This window comes from Rhinopithecus roxellana, chromosome 2, assembly GCF_007565055.1.
Source record: "Rhinopithecus roxellana isolate Shanxi Qingling chromosome 2, ASM756505v1, whole genome shotgun sequence".
In the NCBI taxonomy this organism is placed as follows: Eukaryota; Metazoa; Chordata; class Mammalia; order Primates; family Cercopithecidae; genus Rhinopithecus; species Rhinopithecus roxellana.
The window spans coordinates 52726366-52739626 of record NC_044550.1 but is presented as its reverse complement, the minus strand read 5'-3'; the positions used below and the strand labels follow the sequence as shown (position 1 = coordinate 52739626).

Genomic DNA, 13261 nt, shown 5'->3' with positions numbered 1-13261 from the left:
ATATGTGCCACATTTTCTTAATCCAGTCTATCATTAATGGACATTTGGGTTCGTTCCAAGTCTTTGCTATTGTGAATAGTGCCACAATAAACATACGTGTGCATGTGTCTTTATAGCAGCATGATTCATAATCCTTTGGGTATATACCTAGTAATGGGATGGCTGGGTCAAATGGTGTTTCTAGTTCTAGATCCTTGAGGAATCACCACACTGTCTTCCACAATGGTTGAACTAGTTTACAGTCCCACCAACAGTGTAAAAGCGTTCCTATTTCTCCACATCCTCTCCAGCTCCCATTGTTTCCTGACTTTTTAATGATCGCCATTCTAACTGGTGTGAGACGGTATCTCATTGTGGTTTTGATTTGCATTACTCTCTCACTTCTTTTAAAAGATGTACTCATGAGAGCTCTCATGGCTTCTCTGATTTGATTTTTAAAATTTCTTTTACTTATTTTTTAATTGACAAATAAAATTTGTATATATTTATCATGTACAACATGGGGTTTTGAGATATGTATAAATTTTGGAATAGTTAAATTGAGCCAAGTGACATGTGCATTACCTCCCATACTTATGTTTTTGTGGTAAGAACACTTAAAATCTACTCTCTCAGTGATTTAAGTGTAAGAACACTTAAAATCTATTCTCTCAGTGATTTTCAATAATACAATACATTGTTATTGACTGTAGTCACTATCGCCATGTTTTACAATAGACCTCTTGAACTTGTTCCTCTAGTCAGACTATAAATGTGTACCCTTTGACCAATCTCTCTCAACAACCCCTCTGCCCCAGTCTCTGGCAACCACCATTCTACTCTACTTCTATGAGTTCAAATTTTTTAGATTCCACATAGAAGTGAGATTGTGCAGCGTTTGTCTTTCTGTGCTTGGCTTACTTCACTTAGCATAAGGTCCTCCAGGTTCATTCAAGTTGTTGCAAATAACAGGATTTTCTCTTTTTTTAAGGCTGAATAGTATCCCATGATGCATATGTGATACATTTTCTTTATCCATTCATCTGCTGATGGACTTGGCTACTGTGAATAATCCTGTTTAAACATGGGAGTGTAGATATCTCTTCAACATCCTGATTTCATTTCCGTTGGATATATACCCAGAAGTAGGGCTGTTAGATCATATGGTAGCTCTATTTTTAATTTTTTGAGCAACCTCCATACTGTTTTCCATAATGGCTATACTAATTGACATTCTAACCAACAGTGTGCAAGGGTTCCCTTTTTTCACATCCTCACCAACACTTGTTATCTTTTATCCTTCTGATAATAGTCATTCAAATAAGTGTGAGGTAATATCTCATTGTGGCTTTAATTTTCATTTTTCTAATGAATTAGTTCATTTGATTTTCATAAACAGCTTTATTGAGATAAAATTCACTTACTGTATAATTCACCCTCTTGAAGTATACAATTTAATGGCTTTTAATATATTCACAGTTATGCATCCATCACCACAATGAATTTTACAACATTTTCATTACTCTCCAAAAAGACCCACGTGCCTTAACCATCACCCCCAACCACCTCCTACTCCCTCCCAGTCCTGTTTTCTATCTGTGTAGATTTGCCTATTTTGGACATTTCATATAAATAAAATCATACAATATGTAGTCCTTTGTGACTAGCTTCTGTCACTTAAAAAATGTTTTCAAGGTTCATTCATGTTGTATCAAGTATCAGCTCTTCATTCGTTTTATTGCCAAACAGTATTTCATTATATGGATGTACAACATCGTGTATATCCATTCATCAGTGATGGACATTTGAGTTGTTTCCACTTTCAGCTATTATGGATAATGTTGCTATGAACATTCATATACAAGTTTTTGTGTGGACATATGTTTTCATTTCTCTTTGGTATAAATGTAGGAGTGGAGTTGCTGGATCCTACAGTAACTATTTTTAACTGTTTGAGAAACTGTCAGACTCTTACTTCTTAAGTGGCTACTAGTCATCATATAGTTCTCCTATTGACCCTGTTTAGAAGATTTTGAGTACCTCAAGATGGATCCATGCATGGTCTGCAATTTTCTTTTAAATTTAGGACATCCCTACCCTGCACACCACCTCACCGCCTCATCATTTTTAGTGTTTTTCCTGGATTAAAGAGCAGTATGGAAAAGTTTCTTCACCCTATTTTCAGAAATAGGCACTATGATGTATTCCCCACTCTACTGCACAGTTGGGTATGGCAAGAGCTTTCCAAGGACTCTTGGGAGGCAAACTGGGAGTCCAGTGTTGACATGGATAGACTTATAACCAATGCCCAGCTCCTTAGGGCTCGTGTCATGGCCACACTGCTTGAGTCTCCTGGCCCATCCATTCCTACACGGTGACCGCCCATCTTGTCCCCATTTCTGTCTACTCACAGAATCAACACTGCTCACAGCTCCCTGCATTACAGTCCTTTCAGAAGATGCAGGGCAAGAGGAGGGGAAAGCCATAGAAAGGGTCGGGGCACCGCTCCTCCTGTTTTCCAAGGTACTTTCTCCTTGCTTATGCAGTTATTCCCTGGCTAAATATAGTGTTCGCTCCACCTTCTATTGCTGCCATCAATGCAAGTTGACAAGAACTTTGGGATCCCTGGGGTCTGAAAAACAGATGGCCCTAATGAAGTGATGCAGCATCTCATCACCGAGTGACACAGAGACCATCTCTACTTAACAGTAGGAACTTTCCTGTGTTTGATCTCTGTGCTCAAGGCTCAGCTTACCAACAAGTCTGAGTTGCTTCTATAAAGGTACAGCTAATATTTCTTAATCACCTGTCATGTGCCAGGCACAGTGCTAAGTGCTTTAACAGGTATTAACTCCTTTTAGCCTGAGGTCTCTGAAGTAACTGCTATGATTATTCCTGCTATGATTAAAACGAGGACATAAATGCACAGAAGGGACAAGTAAGTGCCTAAGAACACATGACTGGCAATAAAAACAACATCACGGGCTGGGCACGGTGGCTCACGCCTGTAATCCCAGCACTTTGGGAGGCCGAGGCGGGCAGATTACAAGGTCAGGAGATCGAGACCATCCTGGCTAACACGGTGAAACCCTGTCTCTACTAAAAAATACCAAAAAATTAGCCGGGCATGGTGGCGGGCACCTGTAGTCCCAGCTACTCGGGAGGCTGAGGCAGGAGAATGGCGTGAACCCGGGAAGCGGAGCTTGCAGTGAGCTGAGATCATGCCACTGCACTCCAGCCTGGGCAACAGAGCGAGACTCCATTTCAAAAAAAAAAAAAAAGTAACATCATGAAGGCTTGTTTCATACAAGCACTGGCAGGAACACTCTGTATCTCTGTATCGACTCATCTAGCCCTCTAATGACCCCAGGAGGAGGTAAGTGCTAATATTACCGCCACTTTACAGATGGGGACACAAAAGGTAGAAGAACGGGTGACTTGCCCAGAGAGTAAGTGGAGGAAACAGGACTCAACCAAAGTCACTGACTCCAGAGGCCTCGCTCGTAACTGTTTTATGGTCCCGTGAAATGGCACATCTCATTCCTTCCCACGCCTTTGTTTGAAGGCCTTTTCTCTTAAGCTCTGCCAAATGATTGGACAGCTGAGGCCAGAATGGTCAGGGCAGTTTGAGAGAAGGGTCAACTGCTGCTTCTCCTTTAGAACATTTCCATGGTCATGATGAATAACTAGTAGTTACTGATTACCTGCTACATGCCAGGCACTGTACTAAGCGGTTTACATACTCCTATGAAGTAAGCATTGCTAGTCCCATTTCACAGATAGGACAACTGTAAATCAGAGAGATCACACGACTTGTCCAAGAGTCAGGATCCTAAAGCCAAAGCTCCTCTGGCGGGCCAAGGAGGGCGGATTACTCGGGGTCAGGAGTTCGAGACCATCCTGGCCAACATGGTGAAACCCCGTCTCTACTAAAAAAAAAAAAAAAATTAGCCAGGGATAGTGGTGGATGCCTATAATCCCAGCTCCTCAGGAGGCTGGGGCAGGAGAATTGCTTGAACCCAGGAGGCAGAGGCTGTAGTCAGCTGAGATTGTACCGCTGCACTCCAGACTGGGCAACACAGTGAAACTCTGTTTCGGAAAAAAATAAAAGCTCAAGTTCACTGAACTCCACTCCACTGGTTCTCTTTACTGATTCCACAAAACTACTGAGAGGCCAAGAAAACCTGGGCCACCATTCTCCCCACTGGCCCTCACCACCCCTACTTACCAATGGCACCCAGAGCGACGAGTGGGTTCTGCCGAGGGCTGATGTGCTTGTCATAGGGCCGGTTTCCATACATGTGGGCGGCGCTGTTGACTAGCCAGGCGACGTTGAGTGAGATGGTATAGCGGAGAATAGAGGCCAAGAAGTAGGAATTCCACAGGCTCTCTCCCCAGATGTACCAGGGCACCAGCGTGGGGACCACGAAGCACATGAGCACCACGGAGATCTTATAGTACCTACAGGGCAAGACACCGTATCACCAGGAGGACCCGCTGATGGGGCAGGGGATGGGCTGGGCAAGTCACAGGGAAAGTCAGAAAAAAGCCCAAGGAGGGAAGTGTGCCAGTCAGTTCCTTCAACGCTTTCTATATACGGAAGCCTGTTGCGTGGGGCTCACAGGACCCATATACCTGCAGGGGCTAAGCAGGTGACCCAAATTTGAGAGCTGGGACAGGTAGAATGCTATAGGAAGTGGTAGGCCCTGTGGCATACCTCAGAAGAATTTCAGTATAATCAACACTGTGCTGGCCAAACCCATGTATCTTAGAGTGACATTTATCCCACAAGCACCAGTTCGAGATAGCACCTAGAGATTTCTTTCTTCAATCAACCTGATATTCAGGTTTTCTCAGATAATTTTGAGAAACATTTAATGCTTCTTAAATAATTTTAGGTACATAATTCTGTACTAACTCACCTTGGTAAAAAGGTGGACAATCTTCCACTCCAAAAAAGTTCTCTGTCCATCAGAGATATACATTCCAAACCAGTAAAAAAACCCCAAAACCCAAAAAAACAAACAACAACAAAAAAATAAATATAGAAACAGGCGTGGCCACATAGAAAGTAATCATTAAGAAGCAAATCACCCATAGTTTGAGTTCTGGACCTATGCATCCAGCAAACATTTACTGAGTACCTGCTATGTGCCAGACCCTGAGTATTAATGATACATGAGCTAAGTGCTGGCGATACAAAGACAAGTTAGGTGCAGCCCCCAACCCAGGCTTCAGCCAAGTGGAGCCACTGCTCACCGCCCTCTTACCATGCAGGATTGCCTCTATGCAGGGACAGGAGAAGGGTTGGAACATGAAAGTATCTGAAGCTACCTGTTCACAGCGTGTTCCTCCTCGGCCTCCAGCAGCCTAATCAAGCTTCTGGAAGGCCTCTGTTAAGATGCATATGTATCTTATGCATCTTAACAGATGTGCGGCACAGTGTGAGGAGTGCAGGCACAGTGTGAGGGCATGAAATTTGGTAGGCAGAAGACTGACTTGAGTCCAGATCTGATTATGTATGTTGAACGTGCCTTTTTTTTTCTTTCTTCTATTGTATGGTTCTTTTTAAAATTTTTTATTTTAAGTTCCAGGACACATGTGCAGGACGTGCAGGTTTGTTACACAGGGAAATGTGTGCCATGATGGTCTGCTGCACCTATCAACCCATCGCCTATTTATCCTGATGCTTTCCCCTCCCTGCCGCACGGACAGGCCCCAGTGTGTGTTGTTCCCCTTCCTGTGTCCATGTGCTCTCATTGTTCAGCTCCCACTTATAAGTGAGAACATACGGTGTTTGGTCTTCTGTTCCTGTGTTAATTTGCTGAGGATAATGGCTTCTAGCTCCATCCATGTCCCTGCAAAGGACATGATCTTGTTCCCTTTTATGGCTGCATAGTATTCCATGGTGTTTAGAACATGCCTCTTTTTATTCTTTCACTCTTCTCCTATGCACAATTAGATGCCCTGCCCCCTGCCCTGTCCCCCCAAAAAAAAGAAAGAAAAAGCAGACCATGAGGCAATGGCCTGTGTCTGGGCAGTTTACTCTGGGATGTGAGCTCCATTGACAGGCATGGATGGGCAAATGGGCTCAAGGAAATGGGGAAAGGGGGGAGTGGTGACTGCATGCATTACTGGAGTAGCTACTGCTGGGGCAACTGAACTTGGATTTTGATGGGACATAATACACCTCTGGATTATCCTCTCAGGGAATAAAAGAAGGGACTGTTTTTCCATTGGCTCCAATACCTCCTTGGCATCAAGGGGTGCCACATGGGATATCAGCTCCCTCACACTTCCAGGTTTGCTTGGGTCAGAACAGCCAAGTGGGCTCTACAGGCATCTCAGGCAGGAAGTAAGAGAAGCCACACAGCTCAGCAAGGTGCTGTTACACCTGTGCCAGCAGGTGGCTGAACAAACAGCTGGAGTGAAAAGCTGGGCTGAGAATATGAGTGTCTTGAGACGTACCCAACACAGGTAGAAATTGTAGTACCGCAGGGTTGTTGTGAGGATCAAATACTAATAGCTAAGGCATACTATGTGCTTGCCATATGCTAGGGCAGTCTGAGACCTTTATATGTATTGACTCATTTAATTCTAACAAACATTCTCTGAAGATGGGACTATTACCCCCATTTTACAGATAGGGAAACTGAGCAATAGAAAGGGGTAGCTGGCCCAAAGTCGCAAGACTCATAAGCGGTGGGACAGAAATTCAAATTCAGGCAGTCACTTCAGAGACCACCATGCTATTCTGCCTTGCAATTGAAATAACGTACGTCCGCCGGGCGCGGTGGCTCAAGCCTGTAATCCCAGCACTTTGGGAGGCCGAGACGGGCGGATCACGAGGTCAGGAGATCGAGACCATCCTGGCTAACACGGTGAAACCCCGTCTCTACTAAAAAAAAATACAAAAAGCTAGCCGGGCGAGGTGGCGGGCGTCTGTAGTCCCAGCTACTCGGGAGGCTGAGGCAGGAGAATGGCGTAAACCCGGAAGGCGGAGCGTGCAGTGAGCTGAGATCCGGCCACTGCACTCCAGCCCGGGCGACAGAGCGAGACTCCGTCTCAAAAAAAAAAAAAAAAAGAAATAACGTACGTCAATGTGTTTTGCAGACTGCTAGCTGTGCGTCAACTCCCATCATGGTAAATATTTTTACTGGGCACCATATTAACCCATCAGCACCCATTTTCCAGTCACTGGGATACAGGATGGCTGCATTTTAGTGGATAGTGGGTGCCTAAGGAAGTCAAATGAGGGGGCTGTGTTTGGAGGGGCAAAGACCAAAGACAACTAAGGGACTCAGGGCCTTAGAGGTGGCTTTCTAGAGTCATGGACAGAAGGCTCTTAGGGAGTTCTCTCCAGATGATCTTTGAGTAAGGGAGGAAGGCAGCACTGGGCAGAGGGAGGTCACCCACAGTGAGTTTCAGCGGATCCGATGGGGCATTCTGGGCCAGATGATCTTAAGACCTGTATGAAATTGAAAGGTATTATCCTTGCATTATCTGGGCATTGGCCTCAGGGAGCCCCTGGGCGGGCAAATGTTTGGGCGAGGCAGCTGTCTGTGGCCAAGGGCAATTTCCAGAAAGGACCACAGCCAAGACCTGGGAGCATTATCGAAGAGGATGTCTGTGTGGAGTGCACCGGCCCTGCACAGGCCAAGGACCTGGGAGCTGGTGGTGAGCATATAAGGAGGAAGGGGCTACGGAGGGAACATGGAAGAGGTACCCAGAGACTTGGCTCTGTTACTTCTTGTTTGCACCTCTGAGGAGGAGAGAAAGCAACTGAACAATGGCAACAGAAGCCATCTTGCAACTCCAGCAGCTTCCTCTCCTTCCTCCACTCTCTGGATTATAAGCCAGGCCTTTCAAGGGAGCCTCTCCCAGTCCTGCTCTGAGCCATTGTCCCCACCCCCATCTTGCTTCTGAAAGAAGAGGGAGAGAAACAGGTGTGGAAAGCTTGCTCTCTGCCGGGCCCTGGGCACTTCTCTCTCTGAATGTTTGCAGCAGGTTTGGAGTAGACACCCTCGGGTAATGAAGGCCCCAGGCGGAGGGAGGTGCCATGGCCTCCCAGGGAGAGACCCAGGCCCTGCTCTGGCTCCTCTTGTCTGACCCCAGTCCTGTGGAACCAGCCTTCTCTAGTCTGACCCCAGCCTGTAGCACCCAGCTTCCACTCAGACCCTGCCCCTGCCTCCTCCCTCTGAACTGTTTGAAGAGCCTCCTGCCTGCCTTGGCTCTGCTTCTAGAAGCTCTACCCTGCCAAGCGGGTGGGTCCCTGTGAACAGACAGCAATAGCAATGTGATTTCCCAAGGGTAAGGAGGAAAAAGGCCCGGGCTTCCCCAACTAGAACCCCCGTGGTCCAGGCACATTTCCTCTTCCTCAAAAAAGACATTCTTAAAAAAAATAATAATAATCACTGTCCTCATTCCAATGATGCTGCAGAGATCTACTTCTAGGGTTGTTCCCTGATTGTCCTCCCTGTAATCGGCTAGGATTCCTCTTTGTATGTTCAGTAGAATGGATGAAAGAAGGAATTTTTAGGGGGCACAGTAAGTCTGTGTAGGATAGCAAGTGAGATGGGTCTTGATGCTGAAAACGGTCTAAAAATCCTCCCTGACCATCTCAAGCCGACTTAGCAAATCCTTCCTGAGTAGGGAGTACCCCTTCCTCCTGTGCACTTTCAGCCTCCAGCAGCTGGTCTCCTTCTAATAACAGTCACTGGCCTTTGTGCTTCAGAAGAAGTGCTGAGATGGCGCCCCAGTTTCCTCATCTAATAACACTCAAACCGGAATGGTCTCGCCAAGGGGCCACAGAGCAACTCCACAGTGCCCTCTTGCACCTACTCATTCCTCATTTTAGATTTCCTTTCTTCATCTGGTGATAGGAGGGCTGGAGAGGAGTCATTGATGCTGCCCTGTCCTTTTGCTAAATGGGTTTTTTGTTGTTGAAAAGCATCACAGAACATTTAACTACACAATGCCTTCTAGCTGTGTGACCTTGAATGAATTATTTAATCGCACTGAGCCTCAGGTTTCTCTTCTATAAAATGCTGTACTAATAAATGTATTGGGTGCTTACTACATGCCAGGTACTGCCCTAGAACTGAGACAGAAGGTGAACAAGGCCAGGCGTGGTGGCTTATGTCTGTAATTCCAGCTACTGGGGAGGCTGAGGCAGGAGAATTGCTTGAACCCGGGAGGCAGAGGTTGCAGTGAGCCAAGATCATGCCATTGCATTCCAGCCTGGGTGAAGAAGTGAAACTCCATGTCAAAATAAAAAAAAGGTGAATAAAACAGACAATCCCCGGCTTTGTGGAGCGGGGTATGCTGGCAGAGATCTCTATATCTGGTATATTCTGGCAGGGAACACAGACAATGAACAATATAAATAAGCAAAACTAATGCACATTAGTGGTAAATACCAGGAAGAAAAAAACAAAGCAGAGAAGGAGAATATGATACATTAAGGGCAGGCACTGAAATTTTAAATAGTGTGTCTATGGGAGGGCTTGCCGACACTATGGTTTTTGACTAAAGGCTTGAGGAAGTGAGAAGTTAGCCATCTGGCTAATTGGGGGCAGGGTACCCACAAATAGCAAGGCCCTGAAGTCATGCAGACTGGGGCTGCATGAAACTTGGAGCTGGAGCAAATGAACAAGAGGGAGGGTTGTAGGAGATAAAGTAGGAATAATGGGGGATCAAGTTTGGAGGGCCTTGTAGGCAACTGTCACATGATCCAGGTTAAAGAATATGGTGGCCTGAACCTGGATAGTCATGGAGGTGGTAAGAAATGGTCAGAATCTGGGTATATTTCTAAAGTAGAGTGGCAGGACTTGTTAACAGACTCCATGTTGGAGAGAAAGAGTGGAGTCAAGGATGACACCAAGGATGAAGATGCCCTAAAGCCTATGTTGGGAGAACGGAGGAGGAGCTGGTTTGGAGTGGCATATGAAGAGCTCTGTCTTGGACACGGTAAGCGGGAGATGCCCAATGTACTTCCAAATGGGGCTGCCAGGTAGGAGATATCAACATATAGGTCTGGAGTCGAGATGTGCCCTAGAGAGAGGTGGGGACGGGAGTTGAAGTTTGCAACTCATCAGCATATTTATGATGTCGCTCACATACGTTTTTAAATGAGTTCCATAATGGCCCTATGACGTAGTTTTTATACCGTCTTTTGCAGGAACTGTGCAGAGGTCCAGAGAGGTCATGGGCCTTCCCTACAGCCACACCGGATGTATAGAGCATGGGAAGGTCTCAAACTCAATTCTTAAACCCTGAATGTCTGCTGCCTCTAGTATAACCTGCTGCTCACTCAGCCAACCAAGAACATGGCACAGGGAGAGGGAAACTTACCCAGCAGTAAATGCAGCTGGAGTGTTGAACATAGACCTTGCCCCATGAGTTGCATATATTTGAGTAAAAATATTGTCCCCTCAAGGTTAGAAGCGGACACTGTGTACACTCTAGATAGACTGAGCTTCTTCCTGTTCTTAAACTGAACCACACGCTGTCCTGTGTCTATGACACTCTTCCCCAGCCCTGGCTGACTTGCCTCTTCCAAGTACCAGTCTGAACATCACTTCCTCTCAGGGGTTTTATTCAGTCCCCCTGGACCAGGCGAGGTGCACTGCACAGCATTCCTGTAGCATGTTGTCCTTCTCATCTCTCAGTATTCACACATGCTAGCTTAACAGGCAGCCTAACCTGCTAGATCAGGGCTCGCAGCCCTGACTGCACATTAGAATCAACTGGGAACATTTAAAAGTGACTGATGCTGAGTACTCACTGCAGACCAAGTGAATCAGAATCTCTGCTCTGGGCATTTCTATTTTTAAAGCCACCCTGTTGCAAACATTGATGGTAGCTTCGCTTTATTCTTCCTCATCCCATCCTTTCTTTCTTGCTGGAATGTCTGGGTTTTCTTCAGGTATCTTACTGTCCTGCTTTAGGGGAATGTAGACCCTATCCAGGGACCTGGTCCTGACTGGTTTAAGGCAATTTTGGTAATCTCCTTTACTTTGCAAATAATTAATTTAGGAGTGGGCATGTGACACAATAGAGGCCAATAAGACTCGAGAGAAAGGATGACCGTACCTTTAAAAAAGGGAAGTAAATGTTAGCAAGGATGTAGAAATACTGGACTCCTCATGCACTGATAGAGGAATGTGAAGTGACGCAGCCACTGCAGGAAATGGTTTGATGGTTTTTCCAAAGGTTAAATATCAAGTTATCATATGACACAGGATTTTCACTCCCAGGTATGTATCCAAAAGAATAAAACGCAGGGACATGAACAGATATCTGTATGCGCATGTTGGTAGCTACGTTATTCAGTGGATGAGTAGACAGACAACGCTGTACATATATACAATAGAACACTAGTCAGCCATGAAGAGGAATGAGATTTTCATATATGCTGCAACATGGATGAGCCTTGAAAACATTAAGATTAGTAAAATAAACCAGACAAAAAGGACAAATACTGTATGCTTATACCTGAGGCACCTACAATAGGAAAATTCATAGAGACAGAAAAGAGAATAGAAATTACCAGGAGCGCCAGGCGCGGTGGCTCAAGCCTGTAATCCCAGCATTTTGGGAGGCCGAGACGGGCGGATCACAAGGTCAGGAGATCGAGACCATCCTGGCTAACCCGGTGAAACCCCGTCTCTACTAAAAAATACAAAAAACTAGCCGGGCGAGGTGGCGGGCACCTGTAGTCCCAGCTACTCGGGAGGCTGAGGCAGGAGAATGGCGTGAACCCAGGAAGCGGAGCTTGCACAGTGAGCTGAGATCCGGCCACTGCACTCCAGTTTGGGCGACAGAGTGAGATTCCGTCTCAAAAAAAAAAAAAAAAAAAAAAAAAAAAAAATTACCAGGAGCTGAGGGTGAAGAGAAAGTTATTATTTCATGAGAACACAGTTTTTATTGGGAATGATGACAAAGTTTTGTGTATTGTGGTGATGGTTATACATTATCATTAGTGTACTTAATGCCACAGAATTGCACTCTTATGAATGGTTAAAATGATGAATATTATGTTTTGTATATTTCACCACAATAAAGAAAGAGAAATACAAGGAAATATCTTCCTCAACAATAGAAAGAGCACAAGGGCAGAAATCATTTCTCTTTCCTGCAGTGACACCCAGTCCGGCAACAGCCATCTGTGACTATGAAAGGAAGAAGCCTGAGAAGCAAAGTTGCCTTCTCAGGGTGACAGAGCAGATGGATGGAGAGCTCCTTAGATAAGCTGGTGAGCCACGGAACTAACCAATCCTGGAGGTGCTTTATCCCGGATGTCTTAGTTTGAGATGCAAGGAATGTCCTATTGTTGAAGCCCGTTGAGTCAAGATTCTCTGTAGAGTAGCTAAAAGCATCTTAGCACTCTGTAATGGACATTGTGATGTGCCACCCAGGTCCCCATGTAGGATTAAAGGACTTACTCTCCCAGTAGCTGACAGTGCCACCTCTGGTGGAGAGCTACCTTGCCCGAGGTCATGCCCCTCCCCTAATGACTGCACATCAGTGACTGACCAGAGGAGCCCACTGTCCAGGCCTGGTCCCCACTGGGCTAATGTCTCCACTGAGACTGTTCAAAGCCTAGCTTCTTCCCTTTACCCATCTTGCTTTTGCCCCTTCTTCCACAGGTATTGATCCCAAGGACCTGTTCCAGTAAACTTTCTACAGTGTAATATCCATCTCAGAGCCAGTTTCTAGGGTAACCAGACCTATGACATGGATACACTGCTGGGCTGGCAGAATTCAGCAGAAAGGCCGACTCTCCAAGGTCTCACAGAAAGAATCCCACATGGCAAGCACTCCTAAATATTTGTGGAATAACTAACTGAATGATATTTTGGTTAATAAATGATGAGTCTTGGTTTCCCAAGAAAATAAAAACACTACAGTGATTTCAGTAAGGCAAGGAGTATGAGAGATACAATCCCAAGGTTTCCCAAAAACCACAACCATGCAATAACTGTGCAGACTGCTTTTGGGTTCTTCATAAGATGCTTAGTTCTTGGATTAGTGCTCATGTAGGATTGTGTACATAAAGCCAAGAACTTAATTAAAGACATTCTTGCTTATCAGGACCCAACTCCCAGGTAGCAACAGATTTCACTTTGAGGGTTTCTACCCCCAGTTTAAATGAACAATTTCTGAGCTTGAGCTTTTAGGTCATTCCCTGAGCTTCCAAATATGGTAAAATTTTGACAATATTTAAGATTAACAGCCACTTTCACAGGTTAGGTCTCGGTTTGGAATGTGAGTGACTTCC

The 13261-nt window shown here is 45.4% G+C and overlaps 1 protein-coding gene across 1 annotated transcript in view; it reads right to left on the bottom strand.

The window, feature by feature from the left end:
- The window catches only part of SCD5 (stearoyl-CoA desaturase 5), a 174312-nt gene that overhangs the window by 1502 nt on the left and 159549 nt on the right, over positions 1–13261 (bottom strand). The window contains exon 4 of the mRNA XM_010358930.2: positions 4208–4440. Within this exon, the coding sequence (XP_010357232.1) occupies positions 4208–4440 (233 nt within the window). The remainder of the gene's footprint in view (positions 1–4207; positions 4441–13261) is intronic.